The 23,713-nt window shown below is 42.5% G+C and overlaps 1 protein-coding gene and 1 non-coding gene across 2 annotated transcripts in view; both read right to left on the bottom strand.

Annotated features, from left to right (window-relative positions):
- Positions 1-2,017: 2,017 nt before the first annotated feature.
- Positions 2,018-2,122, bottom strand: LOC112625577. Its single transcript, XR_003119664.1, has one exon. It is a non-coding gene; the product is annotated as a U6 spliceosomal RNA (small nuclear RNA).
- Positions 2,123-10,796: 8,674 nt separating this feature from the next.
- The window catches only part of NOCT (nocturnin), a 32,591-nt gene continuing 19,674 nt past the window's right edge, over positions 10,797-23,713 (bottom strand). The window contains exons 2-3 of the mRNA XM_025385747.1: positions 15,040-15,309; positions 10,797-13,243 (exon numbers count right to left, since the gene is read on the bottom strand). Coding sequence (XP_025241532.1) covers positions 12,408-13,243; positions 15,040-15,309 — 1,106 coding nt within the window. The 3' untranslated portion in view covers positions 10,797-12,407. The remainder of the gene's footprint in view (positions 13,244-15,039; positions 15,310-23,713) is intronic.

The raw sequence follows: 23,713 nt of genomic DNA, 5'->3' as shown, positions 1-23,713 counted from the left end.
TCTTTTTTTTTTTTTTTTTTTTTTTTTGAGACAGAGTCTGGCTCTGTCACCCAGGCTGGAGTGCAGTGGCCGGATCTCAGCTCACTGCAAGCTCCGCCTCCCGGGTTCCCGCCATTCTCCTGCCTCAGCCTCCCGAGTAGCTGGGACTACAGGCGCCCGTCACCTCGCCCGGCTAGTTTTTTGTATTTTTAGTAGAGACGGGGTTTCACCATGTTAGCCAGGATGGTCTCGATCTCCTGACCTTGTGATCCGCCCGTCTCGGCCTCCCAAAGTGCTGGGATTACAGGCTTGAGCCACCGCGCCCGGCCACTCACTTGATTCTTTTCCCATTTGGGAGTTACTCTCAAATTCTACCTCCTTTTAAAACATTTCCAAAATATTTCAGGTTTGAAAATTGATATTAAGTGCTTTGGCACTTAAGTGTATTATCTTGTTTATTGCACTGTGACTTCATTTGTTTAGTCATGTCTTCCGTAATGGTCATTTAGAGCAACAATTATTTTATGCTATACCTACCCCTCTCCCCAAGTGCTAAGCATATTAGACACTCGGGTCAGACATTTATTGATTTTGGGAACATTTGCTGAGAATGTAAGTCACATGCTTAAAAACTTTCCTTCTATGCTGGATTCTTAATCGGTTCTAACAGGGTTAAACCAGGGCTATCTAGCTACCTCTGCTACTCTACTGGAAATTTTTTTCTCTTTGATAATCACATCTAAAGTCTAGACCTGGGGCCAGGTGCAGTGGCTCACGCCTGTAATCCCAGCACTTTGGGAGCTGAGGCGGGTGGATTGCTTGAGGCCAAGAGTTTGAGACCAGCCTTGCCAACATGGTGAAACCCCGTCTCTACTAAAAATAGAAAAATTATCCAGGAGTGGTGGCGCATGTCTGTAATCCCAGCTCCTCAGGAGTCTGAGGCACAAGAATCTCTTGAATCTGGGAGGTGGAGGTTGCAGTGAGCCAAGATGATGCCACTGCATTCCCTCCAGCCTGCATGACAGTGAGATTCTGTCTCAAAGAAAAAAAAAAGTCTAGACTTGGAAACATACATATTGACAGTATATGCTGATCAGAATGTTGCAGATTGAAATTATCAATGATGTGCCTCACCCCTGAAATTATCAATGATGTGCCTCACCCCCATCCTTCCTGCCCTTTTAATGTTACGGCTTTTAATCTCAGCCCTTTCAAACTGTAAATCAACATAATTTATAGTTGCTTTTTTGTGTCCAGTCTGTTAGAGGGAAAAAAGCCCACATAACCTTTGCTTGATGCTACTACATTTTCCAGCCTTACTAGATCTTTAAATTATGATCAGTAGTCTATCAGTTTATTCTTTAGGCCACTTTCCAGCAACAATTCCAGCCTTCACTACCTTTCTCACCAGATAACCAGTATACCTCTATACAGAGAACTTGGTCATAAGCTGTGAATTCCCTCCATTCCTGGACCCCTTGCTACAGATGATTTACTTACTCCAACATCCATCCTTACCACCTGTCTCAGGAAGGAGGTGCCCTTCCTCCTGTACTCAGCATCTCCCTTTCACACCTACTTGGTCTCCTTGCTCCCACAATTAATAGCCTATCATTCTGTCCCTTCTTTTACTTCAAACAGCCTGCAGTCTGAATTCTTGCTTAGAAATAGTTCTCCGTGAGATCTCCAATAACACAGTTGTCAAATTAAACAGACACTTTGGTTCACTTAATCTCATGCCTACTTCTCAAAACTCATTTGGTTTCCCATGTTTACTTTCTGCCTAACCAAGTTAATTTTTCTTTGTTCTTTCTGCCTATGGGCTGCTTTTCCTCATAGAATTGTTTTAAGGATTAAATGAGTTAATATATTAAGAATTTGTAAGTAGTGTCTGGCACATAGAAAACACTCTTACTGGACGTTTACTATTATTATTTCACTAACATAATTGTTAGATAACCTCACCCATGCCTGTGGTTTTTACTACCAAATCTATTGTTAAAGCCTAGACTTTGAGGCTGTCATTTTTTTTTTTTTTTTTCCATTGGAGTGCTTCATGGAATTGCGTGTCATCCTTGCGCAGGGGCTGTGTTTAATCTCTGTATCGGTCTAGTATTAGGATATGTGCTGCTGAAGCAGGCACTACTCTGTCTTAGGTGGGTTTATCTAATTGCCACTGGCTATTTCTTCCTGAGTATCCAATTGAGCTCTCTTCCCTCCAAAATCTGTTTCTCTTAGCCCAGTAAATAATACCAGCAACCCCATTACTCATGCTAGAAGCAACCTGGGGGCCATCCTAGATACTTTACCTCCTCTAATCATTAACCAAATTTCTACTCATGGTACCTTCTAAATACCTTCTCTTCCATCCTCCCTGTCTTTCTTTGTCTCACCAAGTTTCCTTCTAATCCATTCTCCAGGCTACCAGTTGAAAGCTTTCTAAATGCAGCTTTCATCACTCACGAACCTTTGTGATTGCTTCCGATTCTTCAGTGGCATCTCTTGCTAAAAAGATGCCTAAGCATAGCAATTAAAGTCCTTTGATCTGGGCTCTGCCTATCTCCCCAAGCTTCATTCTCTTGCTACTCCTCTCTTAGACTTACCTGGGCTATAATATTTCATTTTTTCCCAAATATTCTAGGCATTCATACCTCATGAGCCATCTATTGATGGCTTCTTTCTGAACAACCCATTCCTCCTTCACCTACGTTGGAGTTCAGTTTTATTTACTGAGATATGAGGTGACAGACATCAAAATAAAAGTTTGTGAAATAGGCGTGGAAACCATTCAGGTTGGGGAGTGATCTGTGAGTGAGCTCAGAACTTAAAGACTAGAAAGAGTAAAGTATATAAAGATAGGTTGGGGGGAAAAAAAAAGAATCAGCAACGGAAGTCAAGAACTATTCATAGAGAATAAACAGGACAGATAAGGTAACATTTCAAGATATGGTGGCAATATCAAGTGCAAAAAGAAAGGCAAAACAAATTAGGCCAAAGAAAAAGCCACTGAGATTCCACTGACAATGAGAGGGCAGTTCCAGTGAGGTGTGGTGGTGAAGCCAGAATGTAAGGGATGGGGCACTTGGTACATGGGCGTGTCTGACACAGCATACACTCAGGAGTGTACATTTCTGATCACATTAACAAGTCATGTCTAATTTCTAATAAGACTAAAGACAAAATTTTGGCCTTGGGGTTATTTATAAGGTCTCCTATGATCCTTTTGCTTTAAGTCTCCTATCCTACTTTTATGAGGGTACTACAGAGCACTTTATTTTTGGGAGGCAAGAGTAACCCTTTAGTTCCACAGCTATCAAAGCAACTTATCCTTTTATTGTAGCTTTTTTTTTTTTTTTTTTTTTTTTGAGACGGAGTCTCGCTCTGTCGCCCAGGCTGGAGTGCAGTGGCCGGATCTCAGTTCACTGCAAGCTCCGCCTCCTGGGTTTATGCCATTCTCCTGCCTCAGCCTCCCGAGTAGCTGGGACTACAGGCGCCCGCCACCTCGCCCGGCTAAGTTTTTTTTTTTTTGTATTTTTTAGTAGAGACGGGGTTTCACCGTGTCAGCCAGGATGGTCTCGATCTCCTGACCTCGTGATCCGCCCGTCTCGGCCTCCCAAAGTGCTGGGATTACAGGCTTGAGCCACCGCGCCCGGCTATTGTAGCTATTAACCATTCACAGTACTGCAAGTCTTCAGTGGTTGTGATTCATCTAGTCTTCAACCCCTTTGTTACAATCACCGTCCCCCGTAATTAAAACATATTCTGTAGGAACTCAGTACACTGTGATGCCAGCCCTAATGGTAGAATAAGATACTGCTCACCCTTTACAAGGGCACTGATTTGCTTCCTATCTGCGTCACACCTCCAAACCTTTGAAACACTCACATGCAGCAGGGAGACTTATTTAAGCACCCACAACTGTCTTTCCGAACACTGCAACTCAGTAGTAATGCTTTGGGTTCAAGACTAAAAAACAGTACATCACAGCTTCCAAAGTGAAAATATAAGTAAAACAGAATTGCTTGGCCAGACGTGTGGCTCGTGCCTGTAATCCCAGCACTTTGGCAGGTCGAGGCAGGTGGATCACGAGGTTAGGAGATCGAGACCATCCTGGCTAACACGGTGAAAGCCCATTTCTACTAAAAATACAAAAAATGAGCAGGGTGTGGTGGCAGGCGCCTGTAATCCCAGCTACTTAGGAGGCTGAGGCAGGAGAATCACTTGAACCTGAGAGGCAGAGGTTGCAGTGAGCCGAGATCACATCACTGCACTCCAGCCTGGGCGTCAGAGCGAGACTCCATCTCAAAAAAAACCAAAAACCCCCATAATTGCTTATGCAAAATACTGCATATCAAAGACAAAACAAAGCTGTGAATTATAAATAGGCTGTAAACTAGCAGCAGAGTTACTTTCTCCCACGATAATTGTTCGTATCCATTGCACTGTAGAATCTTTATTTTTTGAGTCAGTCTCGCTCTGTCGCCCAGGCTGGAGTGCACTGGTGCCATCTTGGCCCACTGCAGCCTCCGCCTCCTGGGTTCAAATGAGTCTCCGGCTTCAGCCTCCTGAGTAGCTGGGATTACAGGCATGCACAACCACGCCCGGCTCATTTTATATATTTTCAGTAGAGAGGGGGTTTCACCATGTTGGCCAGGCTGGTCTCAAACTCTTGACCTTAGGTGATCCACCTGCCTTGGCTTCCCAAAGTGCCGGCATTATAGGCGTGAGCCATCACACCCGGCCTGCACTGTTGTATCTTAACTTTGAGAAACTTGTCTATTTCAAGTAAATGATACTGTCACTGCCCAAAAAGGAAAAATATGAATCTATATCATCTCCAAATTATTTCTGAGTTATAGGACACTAATTCACTTGAATCCAGTGGTTACTTTGCCTCACATTAGAAATACCTGGGAAGCTTTTTGTAAGCCTGTGTCTTAGCTTCTACTGATACCAATTACATCAGTGTTTGGGAAAGGGAGCCAGGCATCTTTATTTTTAAAATATCTCTAGGTGATTTCATTGTGCAGCAACATTTTAGAATGACTGCCTTATAGTTACAATAAGGAAAGCTTTAACATTTAGGGTTCTGTGTTCCAACCCAAGTGTTCTAAAAATGGAAACAGGTAGTCTGAGATATATTATTACAAATGACTTTTTAAAAACCTACATACTGTGTATTTTATAGATTCTAAAGCCTTCTTCTTACATTTAACATGTCTTTAATTGGGAAGACTCTATAAGAGTCTTATGAAACAGTACACCAAGTTAATGTGCCTTGTCTCTTCAAAGAAATTACTCTGGAAAGCTATATGCTAATTCTAATAATGTTACCATTCAAAATACTTTTAAATGGCTTTTTAGAGGAGAATCTATATTTTACATATATTTAATAGAGACAAATTTCCTGTGGAAGATTTTAGTTTTAAAAAGAACTGCGTCATTTGAAGATAATGTGATGTGAATCAAGCTAGGTAATGTCATACTTGGTTCAAATGGAGATGTGGCTATGAGATTGACACAAATTTTTTTAAGAGCTTCATAAAACATATGGAAGCAGTTCCAAAAAGTTTCCCACTGGCCGTGGTGGCTCACGCCTGTAATCCTAGCACTTTGGGAGGCTGAGGTGGGTGTATCACGAGGTCAGGAGATCCAGACCATCCTGGCTAACATGATGAAACCCCGTCTCTACTAAAAATACAAAAAATTAGCCCACCGTGGTGGCGGGCGCCTGTAGTCCCAGCTCCTCGGGAGGCTGAGGCAGGAGAATGGCATGAACCCGGAGGTGGAGCTCGCAGTGAGCTGAGATCGCGCCACTGCACTCCAGCCTGGGCGACAGAGCGAAACTCCGTCTCAAAAAAAAAAAAAAGTTTCCCAAATATTTTTGGGCAGTGGCAGTAGTAACTCTGATGTGAATTTAAAATTCAAATCAGAATTTTAAGAAAACTTAGAGATTATTCCTTTATTACAAATGAAGGAAAATTTTTTTTTTTTTTTTTGAGACGGAGTCTCGCTCTGTCACCCAGGCTGGAGTACAGTGGCCGGATCTCAGCTCACTGCAAGCTCCGCCTCCCGGGTTTACGCCATTCTCCTGTCTCAGCCTCCCAAGTAGCTGGGACTACAGGCGCCCGCCACCATGCCCGGCTAATTTTTTGTATTTTTAGTAGAGACGGGGTTTCACCGTGTTAGCCCGGATGGTCTTGATCTCCTGACCTCGTGATCCGCCCGTCTCGGCCTCCCAAAGTGCTGGGATTACAGGCTTGAGCCACCGCGCCCGGCCGGAAAACTTTTGACTCACTGGTTCAGCTGGTCAGTGGCAGACCTGCAAAGAATTCACCCTCTGACTCCCAGTTGAGTTTTAGCCTGAACCCTCACTCACTCCCATCCAAAAAAAAGTGGGGGTGGGGGTTGCAGGGAGGGAAACAAGGTTAGCTTTGAATAAGTGTGTTCTGTCGTGTAATAATCCTTTCCCACAAACTGAATTTTAAAATATTGCAGAACTTTGCTGGGTGTTCTCAGCAGGTTTACCACTCTGTGGAAACCAGAATCAGATGTCAGACATGTTCCTTATGTCCAGTCTTATGCCTTCTTCCTTTTTTTTTTTTTTTTTTTTTTGGAGACAGTCTAGCTCTAGCTTTGTCACCCAGGCTGGAGTGCTGTGGCGTGATCTCAGCTCACTGCAACCTCTGCCTTCCAGGTTCAAGCAATACTCCCATCTCATCCCCTGGAATAGGTAGGATTAGGCACCTGCAACATGCCCGGCTAATTTTTGTATGTTTAGTAGAGACAGGGTTTTGCCATATTGGCCAGGCTGGTCTCGAACTCCTGATCTCAGGTGATCCACCCACCTCAACCTCCCAAAGTGCTGAGATTACAGGCGTGAGCCACCACGCCCAGCCCATTTCCACGTGTATGCAAGTTTCTATTCTTGTATGCAAGTTGTCTGGATCTTGAAGCCTGACCCTGTGTAATGTGGCAAGATATTTAATCAGTGTCCTGCTTTATTGCTACAAGAGTTTCAGATAGTTTACATATAAGAACAAATGAAAGTCAACAAAAATAAACAGGTACAAGAAATTTCAGTGAAGAAAAAAGGAATTTCAAATAAATTACAAAAGAAAACTAATACACAGAATATATGCTGTAAAGTGTTACAGTCATTAAAATCCAGCTATATACTGGCTTTGAATATATTGGCAGCCAATAAAGATAAGTTAACCAGTTGAGATTCATACAGGCCAAGTTTACCAGATGCTTAGGAGACGCAAGGCTGTCAAGAACGGTTTTGCTGTCTGTGTGACTAATCTTACATGAATGTTTTCCCAGAATTGAATTTTCCAAAGAAATATGGGGACAAGGGGCTGCAGTTGTGGGTATTCTGTTTTGTCATTCAAAGGCAGATCTTTCTACATTACAAATCAAAGTACAACTGACAATCTCGCGAAACTGAAGAACCTAAGCAGTAGCCCACAACCTCACATCTGCCTAGAGGAACAACTGGGTAGAAAAGACCAACCAACCAATCTTTCGCCATTCAGTCAGCCCTTCTGCCTATTTTGGGCTTAAATTTCTATGAACAGTATTAGTTCTGCCCTTTCAAATTGAAGAGTTAGGCCGGGCGCGGTGGCTCAAGCCTGTAATCCCAGCACTTTGGGAGGCCGAGACGGGCGGATCACGAGGTCAGGAGATCGAGACCATCCTGGCTAACACGGTGAAACCCCGTCTCTACTAAGAAATACAAAAAACTAGCCGGGCGAGGTGGCAGGCGCCTGTAGTCCCAGCTACTCGGGAGGCTGAGGCTGGAGAATGGCGTGAACCCGGGAGGCGGAGCTTGCAGTGAGCTGAGATCCGGCCACTGCACTCTAGCCTGGGCTACAGAGCGAGACTCCTCTCAAAAAAAAAAAAAAAAATTGAAGAGTTATTCTCTCTGGTGAAAAAATTAGGAGTGGGTTGTTAGGACATGAAATACAGAGGGCCCTTCCCTTTTTTGTTTTGAAACTTAGCCATTATTATTCTGACTTACAATGTGTATTTTAAAATTTATATTATTTTACAGATCTCACAAATCTATGAGGTTGAGAGGGCAGATACAATAATATACTCTATGGATGAGAAAACTTAGGCTCTAGAGATGGAGCAGCTCATTCAGGGTCACACTGGTGACAGCTAAGTCTTTTCAGTTACAGCCTGTGCCCTTTGACATGTTGCTTTTTCCCCTCCTCTTATTTTACATGCCCTAGTGAATTTCAGGCCTTTGCCATTCTGGTGTTTGACCATGGCTCAAAAATCTCTTCCTAATATCTATGCACTCCAGGTAAAAAGTCTGCCTGTCCTATATTTTTATACATGTCATTTTAAAGAAAGAGTTGATTAGAGCTTCTTATGTATGCACATTCATTTCTTGGATGCCTTTTTTAAAACTGAAGTCATGTTTTAGTTTTACCTCTTTTTAGCATTTAATTCTTGGGAATCTTTCCTCAAGTTTAACACACATGATAAGTAATGCATATATATGCAACTATATGCAACATTCCCTTCATTATAAATCTTGGCTGTTTTAAAAATGATTTGAATACAGAATATTTGCATCAATTTTTGCCTTTAATTTGAAATACCAGAGTAGCTGTTCTTACTGCTTCCTTTAAAAACTACCATTGAAGTATGCAAACAGTATCAAATGTTCTACTTTGGACAAAACTAGACTTTACTGTATCAGAATACTGGAAATCCAGGCCAGGCGTGGTGGCTCACGCCTGTAATCCCAGCACTTTAGGAGGCCGAGGCGGGTGGGTCAGTTGAGGTCAGGAGTTCGAGATCAGCCTGGCCAACGTGGTAAAATCCCGTCTCTACTAAAAATACAAAAATTAGCTGGGCATGGTGGTAATCCCAGCTACTAGGGAGGCTGAGGCAGGACAATCACTTGAACCTGGGAGGCAGAGGTCGCAGTGAGCTGAGATCACACCTCTGCACTCCAGCCTGGGCAACAGACTCCATCTTAAAAACAAAACAACAAAACACTGGAAATCCATTATATTCCAGTATTCAGCCACCACATCTTTCTTGTAGTCTAATTCTGTATGTATGATACTGCATGTGTATTTGACTTACACGTTTGACCATTTGACCATGTTTAACACATCTCTTGCTACACTGCAACATCTCTTCTCCGTTTGTGTTCACTCAAAGCCAAAGAAACAGTGGTGAGGAAGAAGCAAGCACTGTGGAGTCAAGATAGACCTGGGTTTGAATCTTGACTCAGCTACTATTTATTAGCTATCACTTTGCTCAAATTATTTTAACCTTTTGAGCCCCTGTCTATAGTTTTAAGACCCTATATAAAGCTCTTAGTCAAAGGCACTCAAATGTTAATTTCATCATATGTATACACCATAATGCCTTATTTAAATAAACAATCCAGTCAGTCATTACTACCACCATGTACTATGTACGGTATCTACTGAAATGTGGCGTGAAGGAAACCAAAACTCATGCTGCTCCTACTCCCTCTTCAAATTTGCAGTTTACCTTCTGAGACTCAGTAACAAAACAGTATATGGGAAAATAGAAAAATAAAAACCAGAAACCAAATAGTACATAGTGTATAATAGGAAAAGCAGAATGAACGGTACATATGGATGGAATAAGGGATCTATGCATGGAACATGCAACTTGGGGTGGGGCACAGTGGCTCATGCCTGTAATCCCAGCCCTTTGGGAGGTGGAGGTAGGAGGGATCACTTGAGCCCAGGAGTTTGAGACCAGCCTGGGCAACATGGTGAAACCCTATCTCTACAAAAAATAAATTTAGCTGGGCATGGCTTCATGTACCTGTGGTCCCAGCAGCTCGGGAGGCTGAGGTGGGAGGATCACTGGAGCCCATGAGGTAGAGACTACAGTGAGCCACGATCACACCACTGCACTGCAGCCTGGATGACAGAGCAACACCCTGTCTCAAAAGAAAAGACAAAAGCAACCTAGTAAGATTTACACACTAAACAATCCTTACATAGAAGGCTCACATACGACTTTTTTTCTTTTTCAGTTCCTGGTAACTCACAGAACATAAATACGTCAGGCAAATGCATCAGTGAAGGAAGGAGTCAATCTCCTGCAGTGATAACTAGAAAGGATATTTTCAGAGTTTCACTATGGATTTTTTCCAATCCCCTTAACTCATAGTAACATACCAATCATATGTTGGTGTTTCCAAAACCGATTTTGTCCAGTGGCATGCCCATGCACCCATATGCCTGCCCTCAACTCATACCCTGTTAATTTTGTTGGCAGACAACACTTAAAACTCAAACATTGACTTTCATTCTCCTCCAGATTTATTTACTTAAGGCTGCCATGGTTTCTCTTCAGGTTGAAATATTTGGGGGTAGGTAAACAATGTACCTGCACTAATGAGTTTGTCAAATCAGTATTGTTCTCAACAACATATGACTAGCCATTAGTCATGCTAAAATCTGAACCAATTCTACGTTTGGTAGATGTTCTCATGCTTGTCATTCTTTCCAGTAGCCCCAAAATTGTGTGCATACTATGTTACTTCTGAAAACCTCATTTGTTTTAAAAGTGGTTCTATTACAGAATGAGTGATCCATTTCAGTGGATGTTGTTGCAGCTACCACATACACAGAGAGCATAAGTGCCATCAACTTGCAGCTACAGATCTATCTTTGTTCACTTTTACAGTGAAGGCTCCGTGTGTGAATGGATATATGTGGGTCATTACGATAAAACAGTATTAAAGGAGAAAATCTACTCCCAGATTCTTTTTGGACTACAAAGACATTAAAAGCACTACCTTTAAAAGACCATTTATTAATCTTATGTATTTACAACTCACAAATTAAAATATCTATTACCAGTAAGTTATTTTGTTTGGAAGAGGCTTTACCTGTAATTTGTACTTTTATTTCTGATGGAAGAGAATTCCAGGTTTTTTGTTTGTTTTTTTGTTTTATTTTTGAGACAGAGTTTCACTCTTGTTGCCCAGGCTAGAGTGCAATGGTGCGGTCTCGGCTCACTGCAACCTCCGCCTCGCAGGTTCAAGCGATTCTCCTGCTTCAGCCTCGCAAGTAGCTGGATTACAGGCACCTGCCACCAAGCCCAGCTAATTTTTGTATTTTTAGTAGAGATGAGGTTTCACCATGTTGGCCACGCTGGTCTCGAACTCCTGACCACAACTGATCCACCCGCCTTGGCCTCCCAAAGTGCTGGGATTACAAGCGTAAGCCACCACACCCAACCCAAGTTATCTAATTTTTACATTCTTCTTTCTAGATATTTTGAATCACAGTATCTGGCTATCTTAGGAAATTTCAATGAAAGCCCATTAACAGGCTTTCTAGAAAGTTTCCTATCTCTGAAAAGAAGGTCCTACTGACTATCTTGGCCACTGCCACATACGGCTTCTAAATAACCTATTGTGAATAGCATATTCCAATACAAATAATGATGACATCGAGTGACTAATATCAAATGTATACCAATATTATTCCAATGGCAAAGTTTAAATATGTAACAGCAATACAATAATGAAAACTAATTGATTAAATAATTGAAAACTAATTGGAATCTCTTCAAGAAACACAGTAACAGGGAACGTAGAGGCAGCACAAGGATTATTTTTGAAGAATGTATTAAAGAAATCTCTCATTTAAATAACAAAAGCCCCTCCAGGCTAAATAGTTCCTTTGCACTCATTTTGTTACAGCCCAAATGAAAATATTTTAAAGCTTTATGAAAATTACCATAAATTACTTTCTCTATAACTTCTCCTGCATGGTTCTAAAATGTTCATAATGCTATAATTTATTTACTTAATTTTATATGAAGATATAAAAAATAAATATTGCCATGCATATTGTTGACATTTTAAAAACCCACAAATAACTTAAAATGCTGTTTAGAGAAATTACTCCTACATACTAGTATGGAAGATTCAAGCAAGTCTGAGTTTTTATAGCATCCTCAAACTGAAAAAGCTTCAAAATAACCCAATTTATTATTTTAGAAATAGAGATGGGGTCTCGTGCCATGTTGCTCAGGCTGGACTTGAACTCCTGGGTTCTAGTGATTCTCTCACCTTAGCCTCCCAATGTGCTGGTATTACAGGCATGAGCAGCCACCGCACCTGACCAAAACAAGCCAATTTAATGCCCTTAAATGGTCAAAATGTAATATTAAGGAAAAGAAAACAATACAAGCCAAAATTGGAGTGCAAACACCTTTTTTGCTATAGGTTTTAATTGAAAAGATCTGTGAACTAAAGGGAGTATTTTCCAAGGGCATGCTGGAAACAGAAAATGAAATGATAGAAACTTCCCATGTTTCTATCCTTCCTCTGGCATTGTCTTATCCTATTTGTTTCCTGAAACATCCCGTTAAGACTCTTGTGATTAAAAAGACAAAGCAAGTATTTATAAAAGTCCATCGGGTTCCTCAGTAAAGCTGAAGTCACATACTAGAGACAGGTGGTCTGAAGGATAATTGAAGGAAGGTAGCCTGTTGGGTCCAATCTGTTCTTCAGTGAGCAGATCGAGAGCTGACCTTACATTCAGAGCATGTTTAGAATACCAGATGTAATCCAGGGTGTGCCTGCACTCCCCTGAGGTCCGGATCTTCCAGGTAGTGTATGGGGGTTCTGACTGCCCATCAGCACTCAGCAGCTTGTAGGCGCTGTTCAGGTTGAGGCTAGAGGAAGCAAAGTGTTTGTAGACCTCTTCTGTTGGCTCTGCATTGAAGTCCCCACACACAATAAGGGGAATCTTGGCTCCTTGGGTGATGTTTTGCAGGTTCTGAAGGAGGTCACAGCCTTGAGCTGATCGAAACCGCTCCCAGCCAGTGCGTGCTTTTAGATGGGTGACAGCAATGCAGAACTGTCGGCCTGACTCCTTGCACTCCAGGGTCTGTGCAATGGCCACCTGGTTGGTTTTCAGTGTCATGGCTGTCAGCCTAATATTGGCACTGTTGACTAGCTTGAATCGGTTTTGAAGAAAAAATAAGGCACAGCCATCTGGTCCATTGTTGTGTTCTACATCTAGACAAGGTGACCAGGGTTTGGGGAAAAACGTGCCTTGATAACCTAGTCTACTGAGGAGTGGTTGGAAGGTGTCAAAATAGTGGTCCACCTCTTGGAGGCACAATATATCAGGCTGGTAGGCCAGGATTTCTTCTAGGATGAGACATTTCCTTTCTTCCCATTTGAGTGCTTCAACAGGGCATTGTACAAAGTTGTCTTTGCCTTCTCCAAGAGCTGAAAAGAAAAAGCCAGTCAGTTGTCAGCTCTTAGAGAACCATAACTTCAAAGTACCCAGGAGGTTTGGCATCACTCAACACCCTCAGAAGGCTTCCTCTGCTTCAAAAGCTTGGAGTGGTTCTCTGTCCAAACTGTATTACCCTATCCAAACTAAATCACCTCTCACTATGTGGATGAAGCACACAACAGATCTTTTGTTTCAGAACTATTTCATGTAACTATATTCCAGGATATCAAGATCTTACTTAAGGAAACTGCTTTGCAGTCCCAGGGATCTAAGCTATGTCAAATGAAATAAATGTCAATTAAAAAAAATTTTTTTTTTGGTTTTTTAAAACACCAAATATTTAATGCCAAGTATTAGTTTTAACCCTGACTATTACAGACACTACTCAGAATGAACGGGACTTATTTTATGGAAAAAGAATCAAAGATTGGTAAGTCATGGAATCTCCTCTTATTTTCCATGAAAAAAAAAAAATCAGGCCCTTGTTTTTCTTAAAATCTCAACTGCTACATAAAGTTGATTGACACATCTGTTTTTTAACTTGGCAGACCCAGGAAAGAAATCCTTTCTACCATAACAAAGTAACATATATATACACATACACACACACACGTATATATACACACATACACGTGTATATATATATATATTTTTGAGACGGAGTCTCGCTCTGTCCCCCTGGCTGGAGTACAGTGGCTCAATCTCAGCTCATTACAACCTCCATCTCCCAGGTTCAAGTGATTCTCCTGCCTCAGCCTCCTGAGTAGCTGGGATTACAGGCACACACCACCACACCCAGCTAGTTCCTTTTGTATATTTAGGAGATGGGGTTTCACCATGTTGGTCAGACTGGTCTTGAACTCCTGACCTTAGGTGATCTGCCGAACTCAGCCTGCCAAAGTGCTGGGATTACAGGCGTGAGCCACCGCGCCTGGCCACAAAGTAATAGAGAACTGAAGCAACATCATTTTGGTCTCAAGTTATATAAATGAGTATGAATAATATGGCCACAAAAATACCTAGACTCACCTCCACCCACACAGAGCTGCCATTTTCTGCATAAAGTTCTGTGTTACCCAGTTTCTTCCCTGCAAATGGTATCGTGGTGCTATGGACTGAAAGCTGGGGGCAACAGAAAGTTTGAGGCTGTTCCATTCAACTGCCTAATAAAAGGTAGGGTTCTTCAAATTTGGATCTGCTGGGAAGTAGACAGACTTTCATTGTTCATGGATAGTCCACAAACATGGAAGGTGTAAAGAATAAACCGTGAGTTACTTGCTTTAATTGTAAAAACCAGGTCAGGTGCGGTGGCTCACGCCTGTAATCCCAGCACTTTGGGAGGCCGAGGTGGGTGGATCACCTGAGGTCAGGAGTTCGTGACCAGCCTGACCAACATGGAGAAACCCCATTTCTACTAAAAATACAACATTAGTTGGGTGTGGTCGCGCATGCCTGTAATCCCAGCTACTCAGGAGGCTGAGGCAGGAGAATCACTTGAACCCGGGAGGCGGTGGTTGCAGTGAGTTGAGATTGTGCCATTGCACTGCAACTTGGGCAACAAGAGTCAAACTCCATCTCAAAAAACAACAACAAAAAACCCAGATGACTCCCTGTCTTAACCTCTTCTAGGAGCTCTCCATGCTGTTCTAGTCACCCTATCCTTCTACACCTCCATCTGCCCACACTTCTTCCTTCCATATAAAACATCAGTGACCTGAGGATGTGCAGAAGCAGAAAGGCAGTCACAGCAAACTTGACTGCACAGGCACAAAAGCATCGGGCATACCTTGGGCGAGGATGTTCCACTGCATAACCCTTATAGGCGGGTGGGTACTAGGGCAGTCTGTCCTCAGATCCACAAAATCCCTCTGGAACCGGGGAGGTCGGGTGTGCAGGACGGCCCTGCATTCCTCAAGAAGCTCTTTAGGATCGATGGGCTCCAGATGTTCTGGGTCAGGTGACACCAAATATTCTGGGTGCTGGGAGGCAGCGCTGCTGTTCAGTGTCTTGGCAAGAGCACTATAGAGTCTGCTTGTACCGGTTCCCATGGAACACGCTACGGAAAAGGAAATCACAATTACACATTCAGCTCCTTTTCCTGACTTCTCGCCCAGCACAACTGTAAGATAAACATTTACTGTCCACAGAAACCAGGAGCTCAATTGTTGCCATATTCATGTATAAAGTCATTTCTCTTTTTTTTGTCTTTTTGAGATGGAGTTCCGCTCTTGTTGCCCAGGCTGCAGTGCAATGACGCGATGTCGGTTCACTGCAACCTCTGCCTCCCAGGTTCAAGCAATTCTCCTGCCTTAGCCTCCCAAGTAGCTGGGATTACAGGCATGCACCTTTACCCCCTGCTAATTTTGTATTTTTAGTAGAGATGGGGTTTCTCCATGTTGGTCAGGCTAGTCTGGAACTCCCGACCTCAGGTGATCCGCCTGCCTTGGCCTCCCGAAGTGCTGGGATTACAGGTGTGAACCACCACGCCCGGTGTATAAAGCCATTTCTACAGAGGCAGAATAAAGGAGTTTCCAGGTTCCAGCTTTCTACTAGGACAGTTAATTTAAGTACTACCATTAAAACTAATCTCTGATTAACAATGAAAACTCATCCTTTTAAGGAAGAAATACCTTGATCTTGATGGCCTCTTCTAACCTAGGATTTGTCTTTGTAATTTCCAGTCTTAAAAAAAGAGCATGGCGGCCGGGCACGGTGGCTCAAGCCTGTAATCCTAGCACTTTGGGAGGCCGAGACGGGCGGATCACGAGGTCAGGAGATCGAGACCATCCTGGCTAACACGGTGAAACCCCGTCTCTACTAAAAAATACAAAAAAACTAGCCGGGCGAGGTGGCGGGCGCCTGTAGTCCCAGCTACTCGGGAGGCTGAGGCAGGAGAATGGCGTAAACCCGGGAGGCGGAGCTTGCAGTGAGCTGAGTTCCGGCCACTACACTCCAACCTGGGCGACAGCGCGAGACTCCGTCTCAAAACAAACAAACAAACAAAAAACATGGCTTAACAAAATCTTTTTCTATATATCTTTTTCTATATATCTTAATAAGAACTTAAAAGACTAGGCTGGGCATGGTGGCTCACACCTGTAATCCCAGTTCTTTGGGAGGCTAAGGTGGGTGGATCACTTGAGATCAGGAGTTCGAGACTAGCCTGGCCAACATGGCGAAACCCCGTCTCTACCAAAAATATAAAAAATCAGTCGGCTGTGGTGGTATGTGCCTGTAATCCCAGCTACTCAGGAGGCTGAGGCAGGAGACTCGCTTGAACCAGGGCATGGTGGTTGCAGTGAGCCGAGATCACTCTACTGTGCTCCAGCCTGGGTGACATAGCGAGACTGAAAAAAAAAAAAAAAAGACTAGTTTGTGGCCGGGCATGGTGGCTCACGCCTGTAATCCCAGTACTTTGGGAGGCCAAGGCGGGCAGATCACGAGGTCAGGAGATTGAGACCATCCTGGCTAACACGGTGAAACCCCGTGTTACTAAAAATACTCTACTAAAAATACAAAAAATTAGCCAGGCTTGGTGGCAGGTGCCTGTAGTCCCAGCTACTCAGGAGGCTGAGGCAGGAGAATGGCGTAAACTCGGGAGGCGGAGCTTGCAGTGAGCTGAGATCCCGCCACTGCACACTCAGCCTGGGCGACAGAGTGAGACTCCGTCTCAAAAAAAAAAAAAAGACTAGTTTGTAAGAAGTGAAATGTTAGAAAGCCCATGTTAATGTTAATCCTGGGTGAGAAATTAGGTAATAGCAGGCTGCTTGCTACCCTGGTCATTTCATCTATACAGATCCCTCTGTTGGGGAAAGTAATGGCTGGATTCTTTCCCATTTCTCTTAGATATTAAGTGTAAATCAAGGCTTGGGCTTCCTGTAGAACTCTGAACTTCATTGAGTGGTATAGTCTATAATCTAGTATCAATTGCTGGATTTCTTAAAATCCAGAAAAGGGGCTGAGGCCAGAAGGGGTTAAGAGTAAGCTGAGTTTGGTCAGCTAACTTCCATCCAGGGCACTACCTTCTCATGAGTTGCCCACATTTCCTGGGATCCTAGAAAGACAAAGAGCAAGGAAAAATGCAGGAAGCACCAGTTACTTTGTCTTCCCAAGTAATTTTTAGTGTTTTGCTTTTTATAATTCATTAAGGAGAATAGAGCATAATCTTCAACTAATTAGCATTATGTGGCAGTTCACTTGAAAGCGGTTGATTGCTTTTAGAGGTCAACTATGTTTTATTTTCATTATAGTATAAATCAGGGGCACGTTTTACTGGGAGTAATGTCCAAATTTCTGTGTATGATAAAGGCAATCTGGATTTCCCTCTCCTGAAAGATACAAAGTTTTCTTTATAAAATATAAACATTTTATAAATGTAAATATTATATAAAGTTTTCGTTATAAAATTTGGCAGGCTCATCAACCACATCTCAAACTAGCAGTCAATCAAATTAACTGTGGCAGGTTACAAAGGAAATTCAAATATTTACCACCAAATGTCCTTGAACATTAAGGTCAATGAGGATGCAAGCATGCTTTTTTTGTTCCTTCCTGTCTACTCAAAGTAGTTTTTCCCGCCAGTAAGAAAGCTAGACTACAGCAAATAAACACATACTAATTTTCCCAACAAACACGGCAGGTGTGTGTGCATCCGCAAGCAAGCATGCGCTCCCACAAACACACACACACACAACTGTTTCCAAACTGTTTGATTTCAATAATTTCATTTTAATTGATCTCCGCCTGAGTACATGGGTCCAAAGGAAGAAACTGTCTTCACGGCTGGCAGTACAAGTTTTGAAAGTCTTTCTTCTTGTACTTTTTTTTTTTAACTTCCTGTAGGTTTTTTGGGGAAAACAAACAAAAAACAGCCAAACATCCAAATGTGGTCTCCTGATTAGCAACATCGGCATCACTCGAGATGGTGATCCCCGAACTGTGAGCTAACATGTCCCAGGGAACCACAGCAAACTCACAGGGACACCATGGTATATTTTATTTTTAAATGTGAAATAAACAGTGACGTCTGACATCTATCAGGCTCCGGGCAGACTACTAGCTTGATGTAGAACTCAGTTTCAATAGGACTGCCCTACAGTCCTTTGCCTTTATCTTTGCCAAGCTGAGTTTTAGGGTGGTTATATGAAAAAACTACCATTTACAAAAGTGAGTGTGGAGAAAGGAGGATGATAGTGTCCAATGGGAGTCAAACATTTAAGGAGTATGTGAAATCAGAAAAGCAATCCTGAACCACACTCCTTCTAAAAATTTAGAAAAACCAATTTCACATGAAGAGAATAAAGAATAGAACAGTATCAGACAGTGAAAGCATGCCAGAAACATGTGCCCAGGAAGCAAATCAAACTGCATCCTATTGCAGAGTAAGCTAAGTCTTTAAGAAAATGATACAAGGCTGGGCGTGGTGGCTCAGGCCTGTAATCCCAGCACTTTGGGAGGCCAAGGCAGGCGGATCATGAGATCAGGAGATCAAGACCATCTTGGCTAAGTTGGTGAAACCCCATCTCTACTAAAAAAATACAAAAAAAAAATTAGCCGGGCATGATGGCACGCACCTGTATTCCCAGCTACTCTGGAGGCTGAGGCAGGAGAATGGCGAGAACCCGGGAGGTGGAGCTTGCAGTGAGCTGAGTTCATGCCACTGCACTCCAGCCTGGGCGACAGAGCGAGACTGTCTCAAAGAAAAAAAAGAAAAGAAAAGAAAATGATACAAGAGGCCGGGCATGGTGGCTCATGCCTGTAATCCCAGCACTTTTTGGAAGGCTGAAGTGGGCGGATCACCTGAGGTCAGGAGTTTGAGATCAGCCTAGCCAACACAGCAAAACCCTGTCTCTACTAAAAAGGCAAAAATCAGCCAGACATGGTGTTGGGCGCCTGTAATCCCAGCTACTTGGGAGGCTGAGGCAGGAGAATCGCTTGAACCCGGGAGGAGGAGGTTGCAGTGAGCCGAGATGGCGCCATTCCACTCCAGCCTGGGCAATAGAGCAAGGCTCCGTCAAAAAAAAAAAAAAAAAAAAAAGAAGACATGAAAGAATAACCTAAATCAGAATTAGAAACCTCAGAAATGAGACACCAAAAAGAATTAACAATAAAAATTAAAAAGAAATGAGAAAAAGATCAGTCAAACTAAGGGTTGCATTTGTTTTAAATAAAAGGGAGAAAGTGACAAATACTAAAAATGAGCAAAGACCCAAAATATGAGTAATAGCAGTTCTTACAGATGAAGACCAATGAAAGGGAGCAAAATAAACCAAGAAAACTTTTAAAAACAATACTTAAAAAGTAGATATTGAAAAAAACACATTGCAAACTTGAGAGTATCAACCCAAAATGACCAACACCAAGTGGACTATTAAAAAAAAAAATCAGATTATCATCAGACTTCAACTGCAATGTTTTATGTGAGAAGAAAATGAAGTAATCTATTTAACATACATAAAGTGTAAGCCAAGGATTTTATATCCAGCAACACTAGAATATTGTCTCCAAGAGCCCCTTATGAGGAATCTACTAGTGCAAGGATTGGTGCTTTTGTACAGTCCTCAAGCTAAGAATGGCCTTTTTTTTTTTTTTTTAAATGGAGTCTCACTATGTTGCCCAGGCTGGTCTCAAACTCCTGAGCTCAAGCCATCCTCCCATCTCAGCCCCGCAAAGTGCTGGGATTACAGGCATAAGCCACCACACCCGACAAGCTAAGAAAGACTTTTACATTTAAAAAATGTGTTAAGTACACACACACTCACGAATACATTAACAGGACCATTTTTGGCCCACAGAGCCTAAATATTTACTATGCAGCCTTCTTCAAAAGAAATTTGCCATACCTAGAACTAGAGAACAAGCTTCAGACCAAAATGACCAGAAACATTGGTGTAAGAACTGGTGCAGAGCACTAAACATAGAGCTACTTAGCAAATCAATCCTAAAGGAGGCTGTCAGGGAGAATTCAGTATATAACGGCTATATGGCCCAACAATGAAAACGAAGATTTAATACCCCAAAAAAGGAGGTGGCAGGATGAGAAAAGCATCTTCAATTTAAAAATGTTAAACTTTTCCATAAGTTTAATTGTAGCGATAATTAGCAATTATGGCTAAGTGATCATAATTAGTAGTGGTGATATTGGCACTGCCATTCTGAGACTGCTGTGTATATATGAGATGAATCAAATGGGATAGTCTATCATTCCCTGTTGTCTCTTGGGGGATCTAGTTTTTGAAATGCATTTAATAGGCTGTTAGATACAATTCTCAAGGAAAACATTCTTGTTAAAGCCAGCTCATTTTGAACCAATAGCAGATTATCAAATCTGGTCATCTACCTTATTTGGCCTCAGAGCCTCTTGGTGGTTTTCAACAGAAGACAAAGCTTTTGAGATGCAGGATATACTGCAGCATGGCCAAATTCTAAGGCCTCAAAAGAGCAATTCTAGTCCCAGTTCTATGACTATTTAGCTGTGCCACAACTCTCTAGACCTGCTTATCTAACTTTTTAAAATTTATTTTATTTATTTATTTGTTTGAGATGGAGTCTCGCTCCACCACTAGGCTGGAGTGCAGTGGTGTGATCTCGGCTCACTGCAACCTCCACCTCCCAGGCTCAAGTGATTCACCTGCCTCAGCCTCCCGAGTAGTTGGGACTACAGGCGTGCTTCACCACACCCCACTAATTTTTGTATTTTTAGTAGAGACAGAGTTTCACCATGTTGGCCAGGCTGGTCACAAACTCCTGACCTCAAGTGATCCACCCACCTTGGCCTCCCAAAGTGCTGAGATTACAGGCGTGAGCCACCGCACCCAGCCTTTTTTTTTTTTTTTTTTTTCCCAAAGGGCCTGTTTTTTGTAAGGGCCTCACTCTGTTACCCAGGCCGGAATGCAGTGCTATGATCATAGCCCACTGCAACCTCAACTCCTGGGCTCAAGCCATCCTCCCACCTCAGCCTCCCGAGTAGCTGAGACTGCAGGTGCACACCACCACACCCAGCCAAGATCTGCTTACTTCTCTTTAAAATGAGGGCTTACGTGATCTTAATTTTCCAAGATCAGGTGGAAAAGGCATCTGGGTTAGAACAGGGAAAACTCTTCAAATCTATGTTCCTCATCCCTACTGTTGAGGATATGAGACACATATCTTCCTATTAATAAAAGTTGGGCCAGGCGGGGTGGCTCACACCTGTAATCCTAGCACTTTCGGAGGCTGAGGCGGGAGGTTCCCTGGAGTCCAGGAGTTCGAGACCAGCCTGGACAATACAGTGAGACCCTGTCTCTACAAAAATAAAAAAATAATTATTATTATTTAAAAAGATGTTTCATTCAGAATTTCTATTCTCGTATTTCAAAAACAATGAATAATTCTTGTCAGGTGTGATAACACTACTCATATATGGAATAATACACTGCAATTTGCCTTTCAAGTTTTATTGGCATAACCCTTTTGCCCTTGTTTCGCAGTAGATTGATTCATCTGAGAAAGATATTATTAGGCTACATTTTGAATAAGAGACTAGGTAGAGAGGAATCATTAGGAAGTGTTTACTACAGTCTTGTCTCTGCCCCCTTAGACCTTACAGGAAACCCGAAGATATTCCCCAAGGTGGACTGATGCAACACTGCCTGCCAGAGTATTTAACCACAACATGACACAGGACAAGCCCTCTAATACTAAGTACCTGGGAAACATTAGTCTGTTGCATAATGATCATGAAGTTAGGACAGAGATACAGATGGTCCTGAAAGACATTTCCACTCATCCACCCTTGTTCTAGACAGCTTACTGAGGGACTCCCTTGTGTCAGGCTGTTCTGTGCTCCCTGCAATTTGAGTTATGCCAATAAAATATGTGCTGATATTTTCCCTCAAAAAATTAGCAAGTATTTGGGGAAAGATTAATACTCAAGAATTCATGACAGAAAAACTGGGTGCTAACTATGCAGAATCACTAGGGTATAATAAAAGTTAAAACAATCAGGATGGATAAGACTAATCAGAAAAAGGACTTTGAAAAAATAGGATTTAGATATGAAACTCTAATTTGTGACAAGTATACCACTTGGCCCACCATGGGTGGCCACTCTCATCTTCTGCCCCACTCAAACCACGGACACAAATGGCTGTTCATTCATTTTTTTGTCAAATCTTTGAGTTGGAACCAGGCACAGTGGCTCACACTTATAATTCCAGCTACTCAGGAGGCTGAGGCAGGAGGCTCACTTGAGGCCAGGAGTTGGAGGCCAGCCTGGGCAACATAGTAAGACTCTGTCTCTCTAGAGAAAAAAAATTAAATATCTCTCTAGAAAAAAAAAAAAAAAGTTTGAGTGCCTATTGTGTACCAGACACTACCCTGGAGAGATATCACTGAGCAAAACAGATGAGTATCTCTGCCCTCATGGAGCTTCTGTTCTTTGTAGTGGGAAGAGACAAACAAGACCCTGTATACAAACACATATATATATCTGTGTGTAGTCTGTCATATAACAAAAAGTGCTTTGGAGAAAAATAAAGGGAAAAGGTGGAATAGGGAATGCTTGTGGGCAGGGAGCTGTTATTGGATATGTGATGCTTATGGAGGCCTCGCAAAAAGATGGAATTTGAGCAGACACTGGGAAGGGGTAAGGAAATAGCCTCACTGGAGACCTGATAGAACATTCCAAGCAGAGGGAACAGCAAGTGAAAATCCCTGAGGAACATGTGTAGCAAGCTTGATAAACAGAGGGGACTACAGTGGCGTGAACAGTCTGAATAAAAGGAGATGAGGTCAGAGAAAAAGCAGTGAGAGGGAGCAGATCGGGTAGGGCCTTGCTGGTCTATCTAAAGACTCTGGCCTTTAACAGAGATGGAAGCAGCTGGAGAATTCTACTCAAGAGGAGAATCTGATTGACATTTTTAAAATATCACTGGTTGATATATTTAAAATACACTACACTACAGGAACATAGGGCAGACAGGACGAAACTCATTTGAGGAAATGTACAATAATCTAGGCAAGAGATAGCAGGGGTGAACTGGGGGGCAGCAGTGAAAGTGGTTGGATTCTCAATAAATCTAAAGTTGGATCCAAAAAGTTTTGATAACTTGGATGTGATTTGTGACAGAGCAGTCAAAAAGGAGCCTGAAAGCTGGGTGTGGTGGCTCATGCCTGTAATCAAAACACTGCCTTGGGAGGCCAAGGCAGGAGGATCACTTAGGGTCAGGAGTTCGAGACCAGACTGGGCAACATCGGCAGCCCCTGTCTCTACAACAAAACAAAACAGAACAAAAACAAATTAACCAGGTGTAGTGGTGTGCATCGGTAGTCCCAGCTATTCGGGAGGCTGAACTGGGTTGCTTGAGCCCAGGAGATCGAGGCTGCAATGAGCTGTGATCATGCCACGGCACTCCAGCCTGGGTGACAGAGCGAGACCCTATGTATCTCTTAAAAAAAACAAAAAACAAAAAACCATCCTG

The sequence above is a fragment of the Theropithecus gelada genome, chromosome 5 (assembly GCF_003255815.1).
Source record: "Theropithecus gelada isolate Dixy chromosome 5, Tgel_1.0, whole genome shotgun sequence".
In the NCBI taxonomy this organism is placed as follows: domain Eukaryota; kingdom Metazoa; phylum Chordata; class Mammalia; order Primates; family Cercopithecidae; genus Theropithecus; species Theropithecus gelada.
This window is presented reverse-complemented; position numbering and strand designations above follow the sequence as displayed.